The 27140-nt window shown below is 39.5% G+C and overlaps 1 protein-coding gene across 6 annotated transcripts in view; it reads left to right on the top strand.

The window, feature by feature from the left end:
- The window catches only part of MTA3 (metastasis associated 1 family member 3), a 136041-nt gene extending 109152 nt beyond the window's left edge, over positions 1-26889 (top strand). For 3 of the 6 annotated variants that reach the window (XM_030499822.1, XM_030499821.1, XM_030499826.1), the window contains 2 exons: positions 5064-5218; positions 22595-26889. In XM_030499822.1, coding sequence (XP_030355682.1) covers positions 5064-5218; positions 22595-22730 — 291 coding nt within the window. In that variant the 3' untranslated portion in view covers positions 22731-26889. Of the gene's footprint in view, positions 1-5063; positions 5219-10003; positions 10032-22594 lie in introns of those variants that run through there. The other 3 variants (XM_030499823.1, XM_030499824.1, XM_030499825.1) reach the window with 3 other exon arrangements.
- Positions 26890-27140: the final 251 nt, after the last annotated feature.

The following is a 27140-nucleotide window of genomic DNA, read 5'->3' as shown; positions in this document are numbered from 1 at the left end:
GCTTTTAAAGGCAAGGTTTATTCAGAGGTTAGATAGCTTTTATGTAACTTCCATGAAATACAGAGGCTATAAACATTGTCGTATTTTAGCCCAGGTGCTTTGGGGAAAGTCAGTTGTCTGGGTTTTTTTTGCTGGTTTAGTTTGGTTTGGTTTTTTCCCTTGCATAGACAAGTCATTGACTTGGATTTTCAGCGTTACATCTCTTCTGAGTGTTTTGTGAAACATTTGATAGCAGATCAGGAGGTTCAAAAGTGATACTTGTGCTGACCAGTTCATTTCTTCTATATGATCTGTTGTTTGAAAGTATTTTGCTTTTAAATAGCCTTCAGGTTTCTTAAAAGAAATCCTATACCCAAAACGAAGGTGTGCCTGCATGCTGGTATTCAACATTTGCAACTCCATGCTGTGTGGAGACTGTGCTTTGCAATTTCTGCATTCCTCAAATCTCTATGAATTGACTAAACCAGGCCCAAACCTTAATTCTTATTAGAGGTATAACACTAATGCCTTTGCAAATAAGAACACTTTAGGTGTGGCAAAACAGAATCAATACCTGATTTAACGTAATTCAATATAATTAGGTCAATGCAAAATGTATTCAACCAATCAGTATGGTTCAATCATCAATTTACCAATCATCTGAGCATGCTTGATTTCTTCTAGTGATTTTTTTGCTCTCCATGTACTGAGCTGCTTTTGCTTTGATTTTGCTTTGATTTTTTTGTTTAAAGATGCAACAAAAGTTTTAGATTTGCTAATTTAAGGCAATGGGGATGTTTTTTCTTTTTGAAAGGATAGGGAAAAATGAAAGAGATCATAAATTCAGGTCCACTTAGGAATTTGTGATAGTCTAGTTAAACATTCTTTCAGCCACAGCATAAAGATTCACCATTGCTTTTAACACTCTTAGCACCTTTTGGTGTTATGTCTATTTCAAAGCTGGATTTGGATTTCAGATTCTTCAGTGGCTCTCAATGAATAAATGCTTAGCCACTTCTATGCCAGTACAAGTTGAGAAACTTAGAGACAGGAACCTCAACTGCGACTTGGGATCTGAGTCCTGTTTCTGAATTTGTACAAGATTCCTCTCCTTGACTTTCCAACATGCTTCTTAATACCCTCATGCTTGAAATTTTTCTGGGATCTAGTGTGGACAGATAATGAAGATGCAATAAGTTGCCACTTTAATACAGGGTGTTTGTGGAGTATCTTTGTAGGTGTCTTTGGAATAGTATCCAAACTTTGTTGGACTGATAGCTGCCACTGCAGCATACATCATGTGTCTAGTGGTGCTATACAGCTAAATTCTGTTTCCCAGACACTGCAAAGCCTTATGCTTAGTATTGAAAGACCTAATTTACAGTTAAGCAACTGATTGAATTAGTAACTGTGCTGCTACTTCCAGAAGATTTGACAGACAAACACATCCTTATGTAGCTTCTTCATGAAAGGGACTGTTGCATCCATCGAACATTGGAGGCATCTCAGTTGCCCACTGGGAGATGAATGTTTGTGTATGGAAAACCCATGCCCCTGCCAGGTGAGTTTTGATGAGCAGCACTTGCAAGCAGGTCTCAAAAACTGAGCTGTGTTCCAGCCTGTGAGGCAAGTTCCTGAGAATGGTTGCCCCCAGAGAAAGGTTTTAGCAGGGGTCAGGGGAAGCTGCAAAGACATTAGGACAAATGGTTTTCCCGTGAACTCTTCCTCGCTGAAGACCTTGGAAAGATTGACTTTGGCCTCAGAGCTTGCTGAGGATGTGTCTGCAGCATGGAGACCTCCTGCTCAGCAGGTGAAACTCCTCCCAGAGAGAACTCTGTGCTGACTTAAAATACTTGTATTTGTTGGATGTAACACTGCCTGAACCAGAGCTCCCTTAGTCCTATGAGGTTTTTCGTTCACCATTAGTTTTTACGCTCTTAACACCTATTGGTGTTGTTGTCTGTATTTCAGAGCTGGTTTTCTTTTCAGAATCTTCAGTGGCTCTCAGTGAATAAATGTTCAGCCACTTCTATGCCAGTACAAGTTGAAAAACTTAAGAGACAGTTTTTCTTATGATGTCTTCTGGGCATGCAACAATTTAAAGGCACATACCCTCAATGAACGTACCTGCATTGAGATGAGGAAAAACTTGGGAGAAAAGAGTCGCTCAGGATTTGTCCCACATGCACTTGGCAAATGCTGGGTAAAGCTGCTGCTGCTTGGGTGCTGCTCTGTGATTTGCCACTGGTGATGCGGACTTTTAATACCAGTGGTTTTGTTGCAAAATCACAGCATGGCTTATTGGTGATGTACACAGTCAACAATCAAAATGGAGCTGCTAATTGCAGTGTTATGATGAATCCATTGGAGCCTTCTGCATGCAGGGTTTTTTTATGAATAGGCCTTCTGTGGTAGTACAGGTAGTATTCCTGAGGCTTTCATAACCTTCCTGGCATAACTGTGTGCTAGACATCATCATCCTCCTCATTGAAAAAAAACCATTTAACAAGTACTTTGTGTGAAAGTTCATTTTGCTCTTGGTGTTGATGACAGTGGCATTGAATGCTCCTAAAAAGGAGCATACACAATGGTAAATACATTTTTTAGAGGAACTAATGAACTGATTTTCTACTCAAGAGCGTAAATTGTTTTAATTAACTAGAAATTAAAGATAATGGGGTCCCTAGCACAGACTGGAGAACACTGATCTTATTTGCTCGTGTCCTGAAGTGAAATGTAATTAATTTCTTCAAATAGCTTGAAAAGACTAGGGGAGAAAGGAAAGAAAAGAAAAAATTCTAACTAATGTGATGCAACACAAAGTAGATTATATTGTGACTCTTGCACCATTTTCTCTAATGTTATCTCTTGCCTGGAATAAGAGTTATGGTCTAATAAATGTAGACAAAGTAGAAGTTTAGAACTAGTATTGACATCTGTCTCTCACAGGGGAAAAGGTATTGTGAAAATCACATACTTTTTCCACCAGGCTTAACTGTTCTTCAGCGTTTATGCCATAGAAAATACATTCTTTGTACCTTGTGTGTTTCCTGAATATTTTTTGCCTGTGCATGTTATCTTGAGTAAAAGAAGCATTCAGTGGTGTATTAGGAAGGAGCGTGGGAAAAGATAAACCGTTATATTTGATAACTTAAACCCATTTCTGACTGGGGAAGCAAGCGAAAAATTGCCATCTAAGCCCTTAAATGTTCCCCTGTAACGTATGGCACTGGCAGTTGCCAGATAAAAATAATGTGTGAAATCTGATGTATGACAGTGTTCTCCATGCATGAATTCTTACTCCTTGAGCATTATCCACTTCGTACACTAAGAGATCACCAGTGAAATAGCTGTATGAATGTCTAATTTCATCCAAACTCTGTATTTGATCCTAAATTTATTCTAACCAACGGCTGAATTTCTTCTAGTAGCATGTCCTTTAGTTCTTTCTCTCCACCAAAGCCAATACAAACCAATATGTGAAAACCAAACTGCAGTCTAGACACTGAATGAAAAAATGGAAGAAGTATCTAGAGGGACTACAAGATAGATTTACAGCCCTATGTGCAACAACTAACTTCACCTATAAACCTTGTTTGTCTCTAAGACAAACGAAAATAGATTAGCTCGAAGAAAGAGTTACATATGACTTAAATTTCGTGTCTTGTTTTTGTCTGGTTTTGTTACATCAGATCTAAGGAATCACAGAGGAGGTTTTTCAGTCACTTGCACTAAAATAATGCACACTGGAATTTTTAATCAAGCGCATAAAATTTGTCCTACTGAATGGAGAAAACTGGATTGGGGTGGGTTGAAAGTTGTGGCATAATGTGAATATAATGGATTGAATATTAGTGTAAGAATTATACAAAAGAAATGAGGCCCTTGATTATTAGTTTGGGCTGTTCTGGTTTTATGGCACAATTTAAGAGATCAGGTTTGTGTTCTGTTCTGCTAGTCTTTGTGGATCTGCCAGCCCCTTCCTTACTGACTGTGGAATTGTTCCTCTCATTAGAGGGTAGTCCCAGCAATGTGCAGCACTGTGTGCATTTTAGGAGTATGACAAAATGCTATCACTAATGTGGAATACCAGTATTTTCACCAAGAAAATAGTACCTCTTCCTAAGAAAACATGATCTTTCATCCTTGTGAGGGAAAGTGAGCAAACTCTCATCTTTGTATAATGTCTTTGTAAAATATCTGTTCCAATCAGTCTTATCAGTCCTGCTGCTAATCAGTTATGTGGGAAACAAGTTTTGAATTGCCAAGATTAATATATTTGTCATGGGCTATTCTTCCAAAATGTTATCTATATATGATACAGAAAACATCACTTTCGCTCTCTCCTTTTCATGTATCAGAAGGCAGCTTTCCTCATTAGGTCTGAGTACTTATTCTCATTGCACAGTTATTCCAGGTAAAGGTTTAGTGGAAAATTAATGCATTGCTTTATGTTTAATGTTATCTGTGTTAAAATGAATGCAGACAAACAGTAGTCAGCTCTAGTAGATAATGACTGGTGGGTAAACTTAAGAACCATGGCACTGGCAAGGTGATAGAAACCTTTGTTATCCTGCTCCTGTTTAGGTGAGCAGCAGGGCCAAACCGCTTGTCTTATTCAGTGACTTATATTTGAAAAGAAAACCGGGCAGAGTAAGGACCTATGTAGTGAGAAGTATGGATTTTTTTTCAATTAGATTAATGCCATACTTGATGAAAAAAACAAGTCTCATTTCTCATTGGTTGGAATGCTGGTTTTTTGCTCAGAAAATATGAATTGTCTCCTAAAATCAATGGGTTTCTGTTGCAGAACTGCTTAGTTCATGGCATTAATTCAGGCCTCAATTTCTCTCTGAACAAAATGGCATTAGCAATAGTTAGTTTAGGTTTTAAAGGGCTCTAAGACCTGTGGATAAAGCATGTCAATGTGCACAGGGTGTTAGCTGACCCCTAGGTACTGGTCGAGGAAGACTAGCTGGTTTTTGAGAAGGGTGCTGTGTGTAGGGTGCCCTTTACAGGAGAATTAGTTAACAGAATTATGCTTATTCTCAGGCAAATATCTTTCCCTTTTACTATGATTTCAGCATGCTGCTCCCCATGTTCATATGACTAATGGTAAGGCCTTGCAAGCCAGTGCAAGTGCCATTAAGACAAGCACCATTCCAGTGATCAAGAGACAGAGGCAAAATTGGCTTGATGCTTCAGATGATGGTTTCTTTATAGCTACAGAAGAGACCAGGTAAGAGAATAAAATCTAAGCAGGGAATGAGGCTTCACTGCATATGTGTTATTGATCCACTATTTGAATAACACCTTTTGACATTATTGTTTGAGGTTTTGTTACAGTGAAGAGCAATGTTACAGCAAAAGATACACCCAACTTTGCATCTCTTGCATACTAATAATATCAGTATTTCACTAATAGGACTTATTCAGCCAGAGCTGCTTCTCTGTGGCAAAGATTAGAACTTTTTAATTGTTATTAAATTGCAGTTCATATACAATGAAGAATAAGGCACCTCTGATCATTCAGCAAAATGTAAATGCATCCACAATGTAGGTTATACTCTAAAATAGTCAGATCTTGAAAAATACATAGCACACAACAGATAAATGAACAGCAGATAGCATCTTTTCCTATTATTTCCTTTAAAAGCAACTAAGATGCTCATCTTTTTCAGTCTTTCATTTACCTAGATTAATTGGTAAAATCTAATGAGTTTTTGCTTTTCTGATTAGAGATTGGTATCACGAAAGAGTCACTAGTTTTCTGCAGGCTCCTCGGTTCTTTTTTTCCCCTGTTAAGATCTGGCCATTCCCTGCTTTAATTCAGACTAAGACAAGAAGCTCTAATCTACTTTTGTAAGCTGTGGTTGCTGGTCCTGTTATTTAAAACCCTTTAAAAACTTGCTTAGGTAGGGGGTTGATTATGGCAAGTAACATCAGACTGCTCCTCACTTCTGTGATGATTTCAGAAGCCTGGAAAAGCTGGTATTTGAGCAAAAATGTAAATAATAAAATGAAGGAAGAGAAAGAACAGATGTAAATATAGATCTAACAATGAAGGAAAATCTGCTGCATATTTAGTCCAGTTTGTGGTAGATTCAGAGAAGTTAAAATACTAGTACGTGGCAATTTGTTGGTCGTTTCAAGATCAATTCGATATGGCACTTAATTTTTCTTCGGATGTGACAATTCAGAGAGGATTCAGGTAGGAGGATGAAGAGCTCTTAGGCTTCTGATATGGAGCCCAGATTGATAGCATTCACTATTTTCAGATTTGTTTGATGCAAAGAGCTTTGTAGTATCAGACTAATCCCTAGTGATTATACTCTCAAAGTGAGACTGGAAACCTTCTGAAACTTTAGAATTTGCAGTGTATTTTTTTCCCCAATTATAGAGAAATGCCTGTCAAAGAGTGAAATGAGTCATACACTGACAGTGTTTGTCTCTCCCCACTGATGTCGGGAACAGCCCAGACAACAGGCCTAGACTAGATGGTTAAATTCTAGATGATGGAAGTAGGGTAAGATGAGCCCTGCCTTTGCAAACCACTCATCCATGATACCCCTGCCTGTTCCCAACCTAGGAAATCCTCGTCCCCACTCCCGTGGCTGCAGACAGCATACACAGCAGCAAGGCAGAATTTGCACTGCCTCCCTCTCCTCACCCACAGTGGTGGGTAAGCAAGGGGCTTAGTCCTCAGAACTCTGTGGCTGCTGCTCTCCTCCAAACCATTAGAAGTTGATGTTAATGATTTAAAATTGCAAGGGAACATCGCACGGTCAGACTTCATTGATACCTCCTCAAACAAGGAGGTGCCTGGAAATACCATGTAGCATCACTGGATGCGCAGCAGGGAATGCCCAGGGGCTGGTGTGGGTTGAGCCCCTGCCAGTACAGCTGTTCCCAGTCTGACAGGAGCTAACCCCATAGTTTCAGTCCATGTGCATGCATCTTCCTTCTCTGACAGCAACACACAAGGAGTATTAGTGACTCTCTCACATTTATCTTCAAACCTGTAACTAATGCGGGACAGCAACTTTTTATCCTTCGAAGCTCAGTTTCACATGAAACCTGTTCCTTTTCTCTCACAGGGCTTTTCCTTTCCATTTTTTAATTTTCTTTTCCTTTTTTCCCCTCATCCCCATTGATTCCCCCTTCCCTCGGGTGTGCTTTCTCCTTTCTGACTTTTTCCTTTGATTCCTTAACTCCCTCCACTCTTACTGAAAGATTATTTAGAAGAGACGGTGTAGCCCATTCTCCTCGCAGCTCTTGCTTGCCTGCAGCCTTCACAGCTCGAAGTGGAAAGCACTGCCTAGTTCTGCTGCTAGGAAGGCACTGATGCCCAAGATGACTACTAAATCCTCTGCTCTTTTGGGGATAAAGGAGGAAGAGGAAATAGGCACTAGTCCCTGACAGCCAGCCTGTCTTGTGATAGGAGTTTGTGTAGCTGAACACAGCCACATCAGAGTTGAGTGCAATATAATTGTGACGGGAAGAGATATTGAGGGAGGAGACGTTTGTGAGAAAGCAGCACGCAGTTTATCCAGTCCTGCCTCAGGATGAAAGAAAGGAAATGAAAGATCAATTGCCAATTTGCAGCGTTGGGTGTTTAAATCTGTTCTGAACACTGGTCTCAGAAATAATCACCCCATTTGAGTCAAGTGAACAACTTGTTCTTCAGGGCACTTGTTTTGTGCTGCATCAGGATCCAGTCTGTTTTATTGTGTGAATTTGCTCACTAAAAATACATGGAAGACAGACACATGCGAATTACAGCAAAAGGGGAAAGATTTGGGGGTATAATTACAGCCTGCAAAAGGGTAGCTGTTTTTCAGTATAAGGTTTTGTTTCCAACAGTTCACAACAATTTTCCCTTTGCCATCCTAAACCAGTTTTGGTTTTGCAGTGAATTAATGTTTAAGATGCATATTTCTATAAAACATCAAGCAAGGAGTGTAGAGGGTACATTTTCTCAGACATTTAGCTAAAAATTATGCTACAAGAATTGGTTGATAGTATCTGAGGAAACAAATGTAATATTCTTGCTGCTAAACTAAATGAAGTGCCTATTTCAATGCTAACCAAGCCAAAAATGCATATGGGCATTCTAAATGTTATTATCCATCACTAGATAAGGTGAATATATATATTTATGCCTATAGCTCTATTTTAGAAGATATTTTTAAAGAAATTAACATCACCTTTCCCCCTTCTGAATTTAAGCAGCAATCACATTTCTCCAGCATTGATTATGAACTATCTAATTGCTCACAGATTTGAGATACTTGTAGCAATGGATGTGGAGGGAGCTAAGTATTCAGAGCAGTGAAAATCGTGTCATGTAAGCTTTCCAAGGTAATCCTTGGAGTTCCTCTGGGATTTTAGGGCAGTGTCCTTCACTCAGGCCAGAGTTCAACAGGGTCTGCAGGTATTCTTAAAATGTAGCGTGAGCATATATGTATCATTGAAACAGAAAGACTGAAGTTTATATCTGAGTTCAGCATATCTTCAGAGTAGAACAGGATTGTATTTTATCTCCATTGTAATGTGCATCCTCATACATTTCAGCTTGGTTTTGAAGCTGTAGCTATTTGAGTGCAGTTTCCTCCCCTGTTGGTTATCAGTATCTGCACATCCAGGGAGAAATGCCAGCATAACTCCCATTGTATTCCGAGGCCTCTGCAGAGCTGGGCTGTACATGAGCACAGTGCTGAGCCCCAGTCATTACTGTCCCTGGCCAGGCTGGGGAAGGGACAGAGTGAGTTAGCATCTGCCTGTGTGTTAGTGCCATGAATGACTCACCCATATGAATTTCCTGATTAATCTATACCTGTATTTATCTGAAGATCCCCTTCCTGAATACCTGTGAGCATGCTCAGTGCTCACAGTGAATTTTGCCAATAACTGTAGATGTCCTCAGTTCTGCTGTTTCACCTGTAGTGACAAGCTGCCCTCTCCATTCAAACACCTTCCTGATGCCTGTGTGAGTCCAGCTCACTTGGGATTTCCACACATCTGCTCAGTCACAGGCTCACAGCAGGGATTATCCAGGCAGAAACCCAGGCGGCAGTTCAAGAACACTTACCTTGACATCACATCATGACTTTATGTTGAACTTTGCTAGATTGAACATTTTTGTATTTTCTTTATTATTACCCTTTTTGAAAGAAAAAGAAATTCTCATTCCCCACTGTGAAATAACTTGCTCAGGGTTTTATGCTGGACCGCAAATCTGTTTGCACAACTCCTTGAAAAAGTCACGCTATAAAGAGCCTTACTTATCACTGCTTATCAAGGAAGTCTCCTTATTTGTTTTTAATAAACTTAGATATTATTTCCTAGCATTAAATGCATGCTTGAGGATCAGCCAAGTCTCGTAACTATAAAATAATTTTATTCAGGAAATTGTACTAAATCACCTTTACTATAAAGAAACTTTCTGAGTTTTATTCCCCTTCTGTTGACAAGCTGTGACATGAATTCTGTTGTAGGCCCTGTTAGAAATTAATGTGGAAAATTACTATATTGTGTAAAATTAAATTCTTATACTGAAGCACTATTCTGGGAGTTTGAGAGTAATGTTAAAAAATGGACAGTTCATATTATGGTCTCCAGAAGTTTGATGAAAATGTAATATATCAGCTTAATACCTGTTTGGTTATCTAAAACATAATCTATGAATCAAATCAGTACTATAGCTGTTGGATGTCAAGGAAAATGTATTTGTTGATTAAAACTGTTCTTACCAGTTTTCAGTAGGCAGTATGCATGCAGTTCTTATACACATGCTCTGTCCATATCAGAACGCACGTGCATGCTGATGATCTTACCTATATAGGGACAGCCAAAACACTAGAAAATGAGAATTTCTTTCAGCATTTGCATTATAAGAAATGTGTGGACATGTTTGGCTGAATGGGTTATAGCAGCAGATTCCATATGCTTTCCCTTCATGGGCCAAAAAGCATATTTGTATATAGAACTGCAGATGAATGACTCGATGCTTGTTTCCTTTCAGTGCTGAAGCAGTTAGAAACCTTCTCACGGTAAGTGCAACTCCATTGGGAATGAGTTAACTGCAACTGCTAAAATTAGAATGTGATCTTTAGCTGTTACCAGCAGACATTGCTTCCTTTTTGCTGATAAAATGGTTTGAGAGGCATCCCTGTGGCAGCATTATATAGGCAATTTTCATATTCTTCACTTCATGTTCTGTCTCCAAAAGGAAAAGCTTCCCTTGATTTGTTCAGGTGCTACGTGAGGATATCAAAATTGCTGTGATAATTACCTGACACCACTCATTTTTATTTATGCATGTCTCATAGCATACAAAAAAAACCTTGAAACCCAAAGCTGCATGTTGTGAAAGAAGAGAATGTGAAGCTGACAACCAGCTTCAGCAAAACGCTGCATCTTGCCTTGCCGTCAGTGGTCTCGTTCTTTTGCAGAAGTGGGGGACAGTCATGTTAGTGCTGACAGCCCTTGGTGCTGCTGCACACAGCGCTGGCACTCTGCATTGCAGCTGCGTCAGTGTAAACCCTCGCCTGCACCTTTAAAAACAAATTGAAAACGTGGGTGAACCAGACTTCTATGAAGAGTTGTGAACAACCAGCCCTTGACCCTTCTGCCTCCCACATGTGTTTTAATCAGTGCTTAGACAAGGTCAGACACACTGTTTGAGTTATCACTTTTAGCACGTTGCTGGGAGAAAAGGGAAGAGTAAGTCTGCAGTGCTCGGGTGCAGGTGTACATCAGAGTTCAGTGCTAATGTCTCTGCTCCTTTTTCCTCTTCACATCTGCAAGTTCATATCCCAGAAGTTCATATCCCATAGTGATGTTCATTCTTTCTTTTTCAGTTGTCCCTGACTGTGCCAAAAAAATGCACCAAAAAAAGTATCTGTGCAGGGATGACCTCTGCTTTTCATAAAGATGAGGCAATTTTATTTGGGATCCTGGTTTTGAACATCACCATACTTGGATTCAGGGCATAGTGCATTTTCATGTCTTACCTGCTTGGCACTGTGACCATTAGACCCCAACCCTGTAACCAACTGCACAGAGATGCCTGGCTGCATCCCTGCAGCATCAGCTGCAAGCCTCAGATACACTACATATGACCCTCTAACCCAAAAAATCAGTCTCTAAGGATCTCATTTTCTGGTTCCTTTAATTCTGCTGTATTATATGGTTGTCATACATCTTGAAAAGCAGGAATTACAGAATATGTCCCTTAGAATTATGTCTAATCCTTGCTGATAGGGTTGCAAATATCTTATCGATTGGCTGCAGCTGAGTACAGGTGAGCTGACAACCATAACCAGTCACTGGGTCAATGTTGCTTATAGGGAATTTGGGAGGAACTGTCCTTGCTATACTTTAGGAGCTGCCCCATTTAGCTGGCTACTGTTCACAGTGGTTACGTATTCATGAGAGTGAGTAATAGTTTCTGTGAGCTGTTATTTTGACCTTATTTAGTGTGGACTCTACATGCTCTGTATGAATGCTGCACACTGTTCACACCTTATAAATGATACCGCTCTGAGCTCTAGCTGAGGTACTGTGATACAGAATTGCAACCAGCAGTGGAGAAACTAGATCATAATCTCTTGCCATTTGTTTCGCATTGAGCACCTTTCATGGGCCTACAGGTATTTTCTTTCACTGTTTATCTACATGAGTTTTTCCTCTGGATCCTTTTACAGTACCAGTTAAGTCAAAGTAACACTACTGTGATAATGCAATGGTTTGGTTTTTAAAGCAGCATCATTCCATGATGCTAAAATCAACTCATTTGAAGAATGTGATTTATTTACGTTTTTTAACTTATAAAAGGAATAGTAGATATATATGTGGAAAACATGTACACAAGGAAGCCCAAAGTTGTGCCATTGGTTAGAGCTGGTGGGTTTGAAGAGCATACGGTATTATGAATTTTGCTTTCTCAGTCTTCAAGACAAATGAAATAAAACCATTCTGGCTTGGAGTTATGTGTTAATCTTCTCACAATTTAAGATGAAGTTTCAATGACATTGTAGTAAGCTACATGGAGAGATGTTGCAGTGGTTGGGATGCTTACCTGGGGCTTGGGAAAACATGATTTAGTTCCATGGTCCCTCACAGACTTCCCATGAGACCTCAGGCAGGTCTTTCAAGTTCGGATCTCCAAGCATTTAGATGCTTGATTCCTCAGATCAAAATTAACAAGGTGCCTAAATACTTTGTTGGAGAGTTGGAAGCAGTTTTTAATGTACCCTCTGTTCTTTGCCTGAAGAGTGAGATGAAGAGTACATTGTTCTTTTCAGGGCTGTTGCACACAGGGCAGGTCAGAAGCCTCACAGGGGATCTTCTCTCAGAGAAAACATTTTACCTTTACTGGTAATCACATCTCCCCCTCAGGAGTCCAGAGGCTGTTGACTGTTGTGAGTTTCAGAGGGTGTTTCCACTGATTAGCAGCTGAAAACTAATCAGTGCACAGCTTCGGTGGTGGCCGTGGGGAGACGGAGGCGAAGAGCAGATGGTTGCAAATGACCTAGTTACTGCTGCCTGAAAAGTCACACAGCTGCACCTTGTGAAATGATCTTCTCTGAGCCTACGCTGTTGTGAGCACAAAGTCAAATGTGCTGCCTCTTGATGGTGGCTTAGATACCAAAGTGCATTTCGCAATTGCAGCTTAGGTAGGAGTATGGCTGTGGCTAATTCGCATGACTCAGCTAAAGAGCAGTGGCACATTTAAAGGTGTTACTCAAGCACTTGCAATCTTTTCCACTCCTTTTGGCCAGTGTCATTTCACACTCAGGCAGTAGCTGCAGAGCATTTAGATATTTGGGAAGGGAAATATCATTTCTGGAATGAGACTTTTTGCCAGGTTTTACTGTCTTGGGAAACTCAGGGAGGAAAAAAAAACCCAAATGAAACTTGGGTATATAAGAAGCGCATTAAGGATTGTCTTAAACACAGGTGTTGATGGAGAAGCTCCTGTATAAGTACTTAAGTTTTCCATAAGCCTCATTCACTTTGTTGGAAATTCCAGACCCAATTCACAAAGCTCTCAGATGCATGCCTGACTCCCACTGAGGGCAGCCTGTCAGCTAGAGTACACCATATAGTGATACACCTTAGACGTCAGATGTTAAACTGGAATGTCGCGCAGTTCTTTTAACCTGTTTCCTTACAGTTCTTTGCAAATTTTGAATTTCCTGAAGTCTGGTTGTCCATTTCAAAAGGTTTTCCATCAGAAGCTGTCTTTTGTGTTTGTGTAGAGGATTTGATGTAGCTGAACCCAATCCTCTTTACAGGATGTTTTAACTGAGGGTTTTAGGGCTTGGCTTTTTGTAAGCTTGCTGCTCAGCTTTTTCCTAAATCCACATCCCCAGTGGGAATGTGTCATCTTGTAATATTTGATCATCCTCTATTGTGGGAGTTAAAACCAATTTGGTTTTGAACAAGAAGAAATTTTTCTATGAAGTAACATCTTTGTATGGGAAGCCAATGTCTCTTTCGTGGCCTTAGGAAACATACAGAATAACAATAAAAGTGCTAACTTGTCAGACCAACATAGCTTTCTGCATATTTAAGTATCATAGAAAAGATAAAAACAAGATTAATTATAAAATTGTAACCTATAGGAAAGCTAGAGTAACACTAATTTCACCATTCCAATGCCTAAACCATAGAGCTTTATCACATTAAATCTTAGCTGTTGATGACTGTAATCCTCAAGCGCTACACAATCTCAGTCTTGAGAGATCTTTTCCCCTTTTTACAATTTCTGTGCCATGTGAGCAATAGTAACTAGTAGAAGCTGGACACAGGGTTAAGAATTATTTCACCTGAAAGCAGAGAAATACACAGCAATAATAAACATATAGATAAACTAGGTGAGTCCTGTGGTGAGCACACTGTTGCTGAAGTTAAATAGCAAAGATGATAAAACTGTACTGTGGTGAATATGGTCAAAAATGTAACATCAGTGATCCTCACAGTCTTAAATTTCACACAGACCTGCCCACTAACTTTCATTTATAAGTTGTCCTGTATTGGATTCTTCATTTTGAATTACAGATAGAGGACTTAATTCTGAACTAGTCTATATTTCAGTGAATGTGTTTAATAATTTATTCCTATTATTTTCCTCTGATTGTTTGGTTTATTTGGGGGGGTTTATTTTGGGTTTGGGTTGGTTTTGTTGTTTGGTTGGGTTTTTTTTAGCTCACTAAGATCTTCTAAAGATGACCCTCTGGCATCAATTTAAGTAAGGCTGTGGAAAAACAAATGTTAGTTGGCTTCTTTTGTAAAGAAGCTTGCAGAAGTAACTACATAGGCATTTTAAATGTAAAATACCGCAGGGAGCATAATGACTGTGACTGTGAAAGCCAGTCACAGAGATTACTATCTGTTCTTGTCAAACATCTAAGGAGAGTGGCTGGCTGCTTTCCTTACTTGTGCTATGGATACAGGCTAAAGCATCTACCGCAAAAAACACAATACAAGTGTTGTTCTAGTGGAAAAAGCGCAGATCCGCACTTTAAAATCCCTTTGTTACTTGGTGTGAGAAAAGTAATTTAACCTCTGAGTAGCTCCACCTTTTTGTCTGTAAACTTGAATAGTGCTGATGTATACCTACTCCTAGGGATTAAGCAAGCCTATGAGATACTGACATGAAAAGTGATGGCCATAAGAATGGAGAGTGCAGATTTCTGATCCATAATCTGCACCAGATCTTCTGTGTGTAGAGTAAGTGCTGATTATGCAAGAGATGATGGTGTGGAGCAGAGCCCCGGGGACAGTTTTGTGAGGGTACTTTTGCTCTCCAACTCTTGCTGGTAAGACTGATTAATTTTGATTTTCCGCCCTAGCTTAATAGCAAGTAGCCAGAATGCCAAGAAGCTCCTCCAAAGATAGTCTATTGATGCATAGATTATTCCAGGAAAAGTATATGCATAATTGATAAAGAGGAAAAATGCTGCCTTTTTATTTTTTTGAGTCTCAGGTAATATTATAAACTGTAATAATTGTAAGCACAATGTCCAGGCCAAAACCCTCAGGTGAAATTCTAGCTTGGAGTAATTCTACACTCAAGATAAAATTCTATCAAGCAAGGTAAAGAAAGAAATGAAAATACTAATCAAAAGCCGTACAAAAAGTTGTGTTGAAACATTTTCCTAATACATAAAATACTGAAGTAGTTAAGATGGGGTGTGTCGACGTTGGCAACAGCAATGAAAGTCTCCCTCTATGGAGCATGTAATAGAAAGTTTTCTGTTATCTCGGACTTAAATAAGTATATTTAGTGAACACAACATTTCTGAACGTTTCTGAACATTTCCAACACAGAATTTAATGTTGCTGGGGAAACAGCGCTTAATGCTTGGAGCCCAAGGCCAGAAACAGAAGATTTACATTCTGAACATTCTTACCATCTTAAAGTCTGGAATGACGCTGCAATTGTGAATTAATACGCAAGATGTTTGGGAATTGGTTGAAAGCAGCACTGTGTTCCACTTTTAGCCAGCTCTGTTGCATCTTCTCTCCAGTTTCTTGCCTGTCTCAGGACAAAATATATGCTGCCATGTGGATGTCACCAAAATCTGGGAGATAAACTCTCCAACCAGAATGACAGGTTAGATAGCGACATGACTTGATTGCAGTACCGGGTGCATGACATCGCTCCGCCTGTCATGCACACCGAGAAGAGACAGTTTGCAGCTGATATACCTTTATTATATACATTTGCATCATAATGCTGTGAAATGCCCACCCAGTTCTCATTACTCGTTGCACGTGGTAATGTGGGTAGGTAAGGCTGCACGCGGTGCAGGCACTGTGAGTTGGAGGAGTGGTCTCTGCGGGTCATGGTGGTCGTTTGGGGAGAAATACTCCCACTTATTTTATCCTTTTATGGCAATCTGTTAGTTAAGGACATTGGAATGTGTTTAGTCCTTCCAATTAACTGCATGTTCTTGTTTGGGCTAATTTATGACCCTGAGAGGCTCCTCGAGCTGTTTTGTTTTGCAGTGGTTTACCTATTTCTCAGGCCTTATCAACAGGAGGAAGGCCTACATTGGTTTAAAAGAAGATATCTGGTCCTCTTGTTGCATGCCTTCCTTATCTTGAGAGTCCTTGTAGCCTTGTCCATGACTATGCCTCTATATACAGTGAAATACTTGTTTAATTCATTATCATGGGCAGTATTTTCATCTAATAGTGGATGATATTTAATCAATATACAGAGTGGCCATCCTTCTGCAGAAGAACTGGATGATAAGGAAAATACCTATGGGTAGAGTATAAAGTCATGTAGTGCAGGAATTCACCCACAATCTGCTGATGTAGTTGGAAAGAATAAAGGGGTTGCTTTGATATCTTCTGGTGTCTGTGCCTCTGAGCTATAGAAGCTCCTTGCTTTCCCAGGGTGCCTACATACGGACAAGTCTGCAGTCGCCCTATGTGTGCATTCTTGAGGAGGAGAGGTGAAGCAGCTCTTTAACAGAGGAGGCTTCATGCCTTACAGCTAATGAATTTCAGATAAGGCGCAGGGCAGCTCTCCCATAGCTCAAATTGCAAGCCTGGTGAAGCCTGAGCCATTGCTTTGTTTTAAGGAATGTGAATAATTTACTTCTTACCGGTTCCAGTGAGCTATCTTTGTTAGGAGTTACTGGTTCTAATTCACGTTTTGAAGCTGGATGCTGTGGTGAAACACCGTAAATCTAAAGACAGGTTTTTCTACCTTCTTCAAGGGGAAAACTGCCTGAGGAACGCGGCTCTGTGGTTGCCTCTGCCATAGTCACTGCTGTGTGGGGTGTGAGGAGATACCATCCCTGCTGACTTAACACAGCTCCACTCAAGACATGGGGCAAGTCATAGAATCATAGAATATCTCAAGTTGGAAGGGATCCATAAGGATCATTGAGTCCAACTCCCAAGTTCGTGTTACACCAGAACTGACGCGTAATCATTTTTGTCCCAGCCATCTGCAGTATGTAACTTTTGTCTCTTGGTGGTAAATACCAAGCTCACAGAGTAACTAGGAGGATAATTTCGCTGCTGATTGCTAAGATTTAGATTTAGCCATCGTGTGATGACTGCTGTATATGACAGCATCTATTTATAATGTTTCTTAGGGGTTAAAAGTTTTTCAGCATTCAACTGAAAAATGAATAGTAGTGCTGAGAATAAGATTTTGCACTTCTTTAATTCCTTCTGTCCTTGCATCTGAAAACCACATTAAAATATTAATGAAATGTGCCATTTTGGGGGAAATGAGAGCATGGAAAAACCTGTGGAACAACGTGATTTTTCCAAAAGCCGTGCCAGTTGTTTGCAGCAAAACTGGATATAAATAATCTCAATAATGGGTCAGGTTCCTGTTGTTCTGGGTTCCTAAAAATGCACGCAAAGAAATGATTTCTGCTCCGAGCAGATTTTAAATCAGCATAGGTAGAAAGAGACAGAGAGGTGGCTTGTGCTGTGCAAGGGGTCAGGCATGGCACAGTCATTGAAGTCTGTACCTTAAACACTTGATGTGGGTTTGTCCTCCCAGGAAAGAAAACACTCAAAAGCCATTATTTATTGCTTTATATATATACATAGTAGCTGTAACCTGTTGCTCTGAAACACAAAACATCAGAGATGTCCTCGAGGTGGTGCAATGCTTGAAAATGCTATATAAGCTGTTTAGGAAGATCTGACACAGTAATTTGTAACTGGTGTGTCTATAAATTGTTGTTCATGGAGAACAGTTTTGCTCCCTAAATATCAATACCAAATTGGAAGATAAACACCAGCAAAGGAAAATATTCCCTTGCTAAGAGGAGAAAAATAAGACAAGCTCTTAAAACATTTAAATGATGTTGGCATGTCTACAGCAGCACCTCTTTAAGCTTACGAAGATTGTACTGCTCTGTCTGCCATCTGTATGAATTCTATAATGCAACTAAGTGGCCTGTGGCAAAAAGCTACTGCTTTCCGGTAGCCCGATGCTTATTAAACCACTTCTGATTTGTTTTAGAAATGAATATTTCACAAAGGTGCTTATTTTTAAAAGGTGTATCAGTGTCAACCCCCTTCTGCCTTTCACATATATTTCTCCCAGTTTCTGTCACTTTGAGGTTAGATGGAAACTTTAATGGGATATGGATACGCTTTAGCCTCAAAGTGCTGAGGGGGAGAAAAAAAAGGGCAAACCAAATAGTTAAATAAATACTTCTCCTTTCCACACAGGTAGAAATGTAGGAAGTGCTGTAGTACAGTCTCTCTGTAACCTGTCAGGTTTTTAAGGAGCTGTGTTTGCAGCTTCATCCCAGTTCAATTCTTTCTGAGCAGGCAGCATTGCACACATTTTGGCCTTTCACTTTGTTTAAAAGCCCACTGAAATTAATAGAATCCCATCAGCCTCCTAAGATAGTGCCCCCTCGTAATTTAACTCACTGAATAGTTGCAATTTATCTCTGCATACAAGAAGCCCACAGAGAAATGAGTGATCACTGGATCTCAAAACACCCTGGGAATGGTGGTTGTTTTTTAAATAAGTTGATTTTTTGCTGACTGGCTTTCAGCTTGCCCTGAAAATTCACATTGCGCAGAATTTGCATTGCCCCAGAGCTGCAGAAACTTCATGAATCTTTGTCTAGAAGACTTTCTTTTTTTTGTAGTTTTGCTCCCCGGATGTCTTGATGGTGAGACCGATTACAAGTTTCACATAAAACTGGTGCCAGAATGCAAAATCCTGCCTTGCTTTAATGTCTGAAACTGCACTTGGCACATTTAAGTGTTGTTTACAATTGGCAAGTTATACTGGAATACTTCACCCCAAAAAGTGAGTGTGTGTTGGGGGTGATTCCCCTTCACAGGGAAATGTTTGTTTCTTTCAGAACAAGGTTTGATATCTGCTAAAATGTCAGTGGGCCTTTACATGCATTTAATTTTTCTCACACTAAAACCTTCTGCTGTAACTTGAATTTATTTTGTGTTACTTCTATTGTACTATTGGTGTAGCTGAACAGACCAAAGTCACTGTAGCCATCACAACTCTGAGTCTAATGCAGAGGAGGCAAGACTGATGCATAACAGTTTATATATAGAAGCAGTAACAGACAGATATGCCCGGTATCAGGAGAGCTAAAGCAAGTAATGCCTTTAACTCCTATTAGAAAAGGCTTTGAAAAACACATTCTTGACTAACAACTGAAGGTCGCCCTTTTTTTATTTTATTCAAGCTTAAAAATCACTGCTGTTTTAATGTTTGTCATGGGAACTTTGAGCCAGCTTTACGAATGAGAAACTGTGTTACCAGCTATCCTATTCCTGAGAAATCTGGACATAACAGATTAGATAGGATTGTGCTTAACTTTACCACATGGTTAGCTACATGGAAGTCACTTGGATCCTGAGAAAGGGTTGGTGAATTGAAATGGTTTGCCTGATTAAATTTAAGCATGGCATAAAAGCCTTGTATGACCTAACTATTAGTTCTGCCCAGTAGCTTCCTGTCTGTGTAGGAAACTTGCAAGGAAAAGATAGGTCTTAATAGTGTGTGGTGCTTATGTACATTTCCATATTTCCCTGAATAGGTGCCTGGGGCCTTGCATACCTTTATCCACAGTTGCTGTTCGAAGTATCATGCGGACATGAAGAATTTGTCTTATTCCTACTTTAGTAGCAGTTTATCACATTTGACATAAAAATGAGCACTGTGGGCTTTATATACCAATCACCTCTTCGAAGTTTGATTCATTCTCATACCTTTGGTCTCAGGAGAGCTAGAAATACTTTAAAATATTTTTTTCTAGTGAAGTCTGTAAGCATCAGACTTCCAGCACTAGTACAAAAGTCAAAGAAAAAGCAGGGGGAAATGGCAATTACTCTTTCCTATTAACTGCAAAGGATGTTGCTAATGCTACAGATATTAAAGCCATTTACTTGCCATCACCAAATAAAAGCTTGCTGTAATTAAGACATACGGCTGGTGTTAACCAAAAAAGGGACAGGAAATTGAACATTACAGGTGACTCTGCCCTTAATTCACTGTGGCTGGGAGAGGGAGGAGAAATGCTATGACTGAAAGGACGATGACAGCCTTATCTTTGAATTTCCTGCCTTTCATCAGCTACTCTTACAACCTGCATGTTTAAGTGTTAAAAAAACCCCTCTGAAGCATTATAAGACCTGATCGGTACCTCCAAGCTAAACACAGCTTGACTGTATTTAGTTGCTAAGTTCTTCACTGTAAAGCATCAGTTCCCTCCACCTTCTATATGGTTTTTTGCAGTAAAAAGAACAGTTTTGCCTTTTAGCGAAATGGTTGTTTAAATATTGCATTTAATGAAGTCAGTGGAAATTTCCATCCTTCCAGTAGTTCTGAAAGGCTATATTCCAGAAAGTGAATTTCTGAAGCATTTTCACAATCCTTTTTAAATAGAAGTGCTGGATTGTCTTTTTAGAGTGCATAGCAGATTAGTTCCTCATACAGTCTATATAGAGCTACTTTCATTTATACTAAGTGAGGAATTAACACTTTTTGTGGTTTGCTGAATGGAATAATGTGGTGACCCCTTCTTTTTTGTTCTGCCTTTCTTCATGCTAGTTTTGAACCAGTATTTCATGAGAATAACTGCATCTTTTGGCTTTACTGTCTGTACGAAATAATCACAGATTGTGATCACAAAGACTTTACTGTCCTTACACTTGGGGTCAGCTGCAAACTGCTTTCATTAGTGGGAAACTCTTGGCAGTTTATGAAACTGCTATATTAAAAATTCAGAAGGGCAAACAACTATCTGATAGTTCTGTAGACCCTGGGCTTCTCAAGTGAGCAATGACCACATTCGTTCTGGAAATAAATACCAAGTTTTGCGATGAAAAATATCAAAAGGGATCCAGTTTTGTAAGCTTTTGCTGGAATGATTGTCGTAAATAATCAGTGTGAGTAATGGCTACTGTCTATTCATATGAATTTATAAAGCCTACCTGTGTAATTATTTTAGAAATAGATGTTTTTACCAGCCTTAGGTTCCATTTCTATCATCTTACCATTCTAGAGGGTATGCAATATCTTGTCAATCAGTTTAATATCTTCTTATGCCTAATTTAAAATAACCTTGTAAGGTAAGTACTCAAACAGTAAGTTGTATGAAAAGCTTGAACTTAACTTTCTGGTGATTCCTTTCATTTTCTTCTATTGTACTTATTACTGGATGATGCTAAATCATCATTTAGTATCCCAGGCCATGCGATGCCAATGACATCCTTCTTTCAGCCAGCTAAAATGAGTATTTCTCTGCATCTTTTAAATCTATTAACCAAAATACATGTATTTTTCAGGCTTCCTTTTAAGAGCACAGACAGCATATTCTCCCAGGTTTTGACTTTTTGGTTTGTCTTTGATTATGTTCTCTTCTGTGGCACTGTTGTTTAACTGAAAGCTTACATTCCTGGGGAATATTCAACCAGTAACAAGATAGGTGTTTGAAATTTAATATGCATGTTATTTTAATATTCAAGAGAATCAATTTTGAGCTGATCCTATATTTTCAATGCCATGTGCTACCATTTTTCAGTTTCAGAGTTAACAGCTCATTAAGATAGAAAGGACAAAGAACTTCTTAAGTTACCATCTCAGAGCCTCAATGCAGGTAGACACATTATCACCCTGTAGTTTGTAGTCAGGTCACACAGTCAACTAGGAAAGTTTGAATTAGAAAGCCTGGTCTCATTTAGTGTTAAAGGTCCTGGTTTGCCTTAATTCATTTCCGATAAGCTCAAAATCTCTCTAATTTATAAAACTACCAAAATGAAAGCTGGGATTCGTGACTTGAGTGAATTCAGAAAATAGGCCATTTTCCAGTGACATCTAATGTTCGGGAGTCTGCCAGTGAAGATGGTTCTTGACATAGTCTCTGTGTGTCATTTTGGTGTTTTCTGATACCCTACCCTGGATTGTGATTACTGATTTATAATAGTAGAGAAACAGCAGTTGGCACATAACAAAGCTTTTAAATTCAGGATTAACTATCCTTGGATGTGTAAGATTACAATACAAACAACATGCCTGCCTGTAGTTAATGTTTCATTTATCATCTAAAAGTCTAAAATTGAAGTGAATTTACTGTGCCTGAAAGGCACTAGTACAAAAAGCCCAGAGATTCAAGTCATACATAAACTGCAGAATTGATGTGTGCAGAATTGAGTGTGAATAACAATTGCGCCCAGTCCATCTTTTAGAGAAGTAACAGCCGCTTGGGTACTAATGAGCTTCTTCTGTGGTCATTCATTTCTGTATTGATATCGCATGTGAGGATTCACCATTTGAGCATTCTGGCCCATGATTTCATATACTTAAATGTTATTGTCCAAATATTGCCTAACACCAACTCACCTTTCACTGAGCAATTATCAGTTACTAGTTGGAGACACCTGTGAACCATCGGTTGATGGACAGGGCTCATTCTTGTTGACTGCGAGTCTCTTTTCCAATGAACTAGACTTCCTGCTCTGGTAAGAGTATTTGTTATGTTTGTTATTGGCTCTTGGGCAGTCTTCTGTTAAAGACTGAGATTTATCTCTTCTGTTGTTTCTCTCTTCTTTTCTTCTTTCCCTCCTTTCCTCCTTACAGAAAAATCCGTAAGAAGTTCACCAGGTCACAGCTGAAAAGAGCTTCCAGAACACCTTGTTCTCCGATTATTGCAAAGACAAAGACTCTCATGAACAATAGGCAAGCACGAACAGAGCCAGGAACCATCATGCACTGAAGATATAACAGCATCAGCACCATAATCATGTCAGAATCATGTTTAATTGTGAAGGCAGATACAACAGGACCTTCCACATCTTCAAGACTGTATGGACAGATTGTGGTGGGGTTCTGTGTTCTGGGCAGGATCCAACAGCAGCCCTTGTTTTCCCTTGTCTCTGCAAGGGCTACTTCTGGTTCACTGTGCAGGCCTATCCTGGATTGTCCTGCTATTCCCTCCATTCCCAGTCATCAGTATTGGCTGGTCAGGGAGGGGTTGTTTGCACTGACCACACTGAAGGAGTATGGATGCAGAGTCCACCCGCCACATTTGTCTATGCCTTCTAGTGGTTTGATACAAAAATATGCGGCTTTTGAAACTATTGCAGTGTCTTTAAAGCAGCATTTAGCCTTGAGGGGTTTGTGTTTTCAAAACCAGCTGCAAACTTTGGGTGTTCATATTTTTCAGTATTGGCTTGAGTCACTTTGGATTTGATTTTCTGAACTGCTGAGCATCCAGACCCTGAAATGAGGACAAGGAGTTGTTCAGCAGTTCTGAAACTTAGATTGAATTAGGAAGTGCCCATAATTAGCGGCCAGATTTCAAAATGCTTTGGTTCAAATCCTGGAACATATTACATGTGGCAGCGAACATCCAGCTGGACTAGTTGCATGTGTAGGAACTGGTCCTATTGTCTATATATTTGCAAGCATCCATCTAGTTCTTGTATCTTTTTGCATTTCTTGAAGCCTATTCTGAATAGTGAAAACCAGCAGAACACAATTCCCAGGAAAACATGAAGAAATAGAGTATTTCCTATTAGAAATGTCTCTCCACAAAATAATTTCTACATTTTTGATACGCCTGGATAAAAAGATGTCTTGCATAATACTTTGAAATTCATAATTGTAAGGCTACAGGTGGATACTTACCATGGAGAGATGATGTGCCTTTTGAAACTGCTTGTAGGAAACTGTCAGTCCTCCTGAAAGTGGGAATGGCAACAGAGGCAGGTCTTTTTTCTACTCAGGTACTTACAGGTGAACAATCTCTGCCCTACTTTGACATTCAGAGGCAACCAGTGTGTAGCACTGCTGTGCAAGCCTAGCTGGGGTATGTTGATGATCTGAGGCAAGTTGTATCCTTCAATAGACTTGGTTTCCATGTGGCTTTTTAAAAGGTAGTCAAACACTGAACATGTCATAGTAAGCTGAGATGAGCTTCAAGACTTTTTTTTCTCTCTCTCCTTACTAGGTAGCCCTAACAGATAGAATGGATGTGAGGATTTCATCCAGTTGTGGATGTTCACTTGGCTCTGTGGTTAGAAAGACAAAGACTTAAGTGGTGTCTCAGGCCTGGGAGTGATTCCCCCACAGTTATTCCACCTCCCCCTTGCCATGCGATTTATGATTTCCACTTGGAAGAGCATCTGTGATCTCAGCCTAAAACAAGCCATACTCTCTGTGTAGGATTTTGAGCTTTTGAGACAGTAACTGAGATGCTTCTTCAAAAAAGAAAGCACCTTGACCTCCTGAAGGGATTTGCTGATGATTTTCTGAAGTGATGGATCCAGGTCTTGTCCACTGTCTTTCACCAGCAAGAAAAGGGTGAATATGAAGGAGTGATTACGACATGGAGTGCTCCTAGTACCCTGAGCACCCTAGTGAATGTCACAGATTTGGACTCAGTTGGAGAAGACCTGGAATTCATCTGCTCACAGTTCTTCCCAGTAGCCACTGAAGCGTGCAGCCCTAGGAGTCTCTTCTAGCCACAGGATCTGCTTTTTCCTTATAACAGGGGGGCTTTTCATCAAATAACTGGGTGGAGACAACCTTATTAGTAAGAATTGCCTTTATTAACTACCACATATGGAAACACCTTCTGTATAATAGCTTCCTCGCCCATTAAAATACAGAAAACATGATTATTCAGCAAACTGTTTGACTGAAAGTATGAAAAACATGAACAGAAAGAGCTTTGTCTCCCTCAGGCATCAGTGAAATCACACACAGCAGACTCATTTTCAAAGTGTCATTAGGTGTAAGGTGGTGGATTTTTTACCCTGCCTTATTAAGCTTGTACTCGAATTATTCCTTTCAGTCAGTGTGCTACGGTGTCTAGCCAGTATTTTGTAAAATCTCTGTGTGTTTCTGCTTTTGACAAAGGTATTGGTGTCTGTAATAGTCTGATGTGAAGTCGTTTTTTCTTCTTTCCCTCTGAGGAGAGAGCTTGGTAACACAGCTCCCGGTTATGCAGCCAGCTGCCTGATACCATTATCTTTTGCATCAAGTAGCCAAGGTAAGGTAGAATCCTTCTTTGTAGCTTCAAGCTGAGGTGCTTCATCCGGATACACTGGAAATAATGCTGTGCCCCTGCCTGGCAGAGTAATTTCAAAGGTTGCAGTAGCTGACCCTTGGGGTGGATAAGGCACAAGGAGACTGCTGGAACAGCTTCTGCCCTGTCTTTAAACTGTTTCGCATGCAGTTACAGAGAGACTTTCCTTGCCCTAAAATGCACCCAGTGCACAGAGAAACTGCATGCCATGTACCGCACCTTTGTCTTTACGGGCTCTCTCGCTGTCTGACCTTTCCTGCAAGATGCTCTCTAGAGATGGATACAAGATTTACTTGTGAATTTCAACTGAAAGTGTTGATGGAAGATCAGTTGAAGACATGTTCCTGCTGGGTCTGGGCATAAATGTCTACGTTGTTGTAGACATTGTGACAGTGCTCACCACAGTATCGTGCAATTCCATGCTTTCTGTTGAAGCTGGCTGTGAGCAAAGATGACACATTCCTGTGTAAACTGTAACAGCATATCCACAGCAAATCAGAGCTCAGCACTGTTTTTATCAAGCTTCCCAAGGTAGTTATTTTAAAACCAGCTAACATGTATCAGTCATCAGCAATGATGCTGAATATAAACATAAACCTCAGAAGCAAGGACAAGAAGTTTGGTACTTACCATGGATGTGAGCAAGAGAATCTAGGCAGCATCAGCCCTGTATTTGCAACATGATTTATTTTCCGGTAGCTAAATAGAAATCTATCTATCTGAAAATCTGCCTCTCCTTTTACAAATATGGGGCTAAAATCCCATGCAAAATGCACGATCTTTTTGTGTCAAGAGGTCTCATATATAAAATGGAAAGATATGTTTAGTATGTCCATATTGCTGGTTACAACTATATCGCTATCCTGCTCTCTTGAAATATTTTGTATATTGTTTTCAGATTATTTTTAAAGGCCCTATTTAGTGTTGGAAGTTACGGTTCTGTAGGATGGAAAAACGAGGTTTTGAAATACTTGAGACTGCTTGAAATGTGTTGGTGATATGAAAACAACATCTTTAAAACAGTGTTTTGATTAAGGGCAAATATAGCCTTCATTTCTGTGGTCCAAACCTTGCAGTTTGTTATGAAAAACTGGGTATTGAAGCTGAAATGAAGAACAAACAAGCAGTAGAAATGGTGAATCTGCCCTTACAGAATGTGCACTTTTTATTAAAGTCAGATATATTTTTTTTTAATAAATATAATTTCAACACAGGTACTTTCCTAATTCTGAAGGCTTAAATAAAATAGAATGGCTGCATAGTACTTTCTGATATAGTCACAGCAGAACATGCCACAGCCTTTTGCAGAGACCAGTTAGAGTCTTTCAGAAATACTATATTGCATAGTACGATATAGTGGACACGGTGTCTTTATATACGTGTACTGCTATGGTGATGGGAGTGTTAGAATCCTCTGGAAATCTCAGTAAAATAATATTCCTTTTTCATTTTCTTTTGAAGGTCCTTTATATAAACCTGTGTCTTCATAAGCCAGAGTGGGTGTCAAGAGATCTGAGTTTATATAACTGCACAGTGGAATTTTTTGGAGTAAGTCAGGACTTTTTTATTCAAATGTTGCATGTTTGAGGGAGGAAAACTAATTTTGGAAAACATAGGGTTTGGATAAGAGTTTTGAGGTTGTACTATATAGTGACAAACAAATTTGCAGATTATGCTCCTGTTGCTCATAAAGATGTAACAGTTGGTATTGAAATACAGTATTGATTCAATAAAAAAGAGAAGCATTAAAGAGCTGTCTTTTTTAATTCTGTTGTTTAGACTAAAAGTGAATTTCTCAAAGGAGTGGTAAAACTGGGAAGCTCAATGTTGAGTGTTTGAGGATGTGGAGCACCTTAGACTGAAACGTAGTACTATTTGGTTTGCATTAAAGTGTCTATGTGTACAAACTTTGTGACTCTTGGCCCTTTTTGCAGGAGATTAAATTTCTGCATGGACATTTGTCATCCTATTTTCAGTAGGCTATTGAATGACCAAGAGACTAAAAGATGATGAGCTGTTTAATCTGCAGTAGAGTTAAGGACACATTAGATTAAACGTGGATGAGGAAAGAAGACTCACAAGTCAAGGAGAGAG

This window comes from Strigops habroptila, chromosome 10, assembly GCF_004027225.2.
Source record: "Strigops habroptila isolate Jane chromosome 10, bStrHab1.2.pri, whole genome shotgun sequence".
Classification (NCBI taxonomy): Eukaryota; Metazoa; Chordata; class Aves; order Psittaciformes; family Psittacidae; genus Strigops; species Strigops habroptila.
Note: the sequence above shows the minus strand (reverse complement) of the source record. Positions and strands in the feature narration are given on the sequence as shown.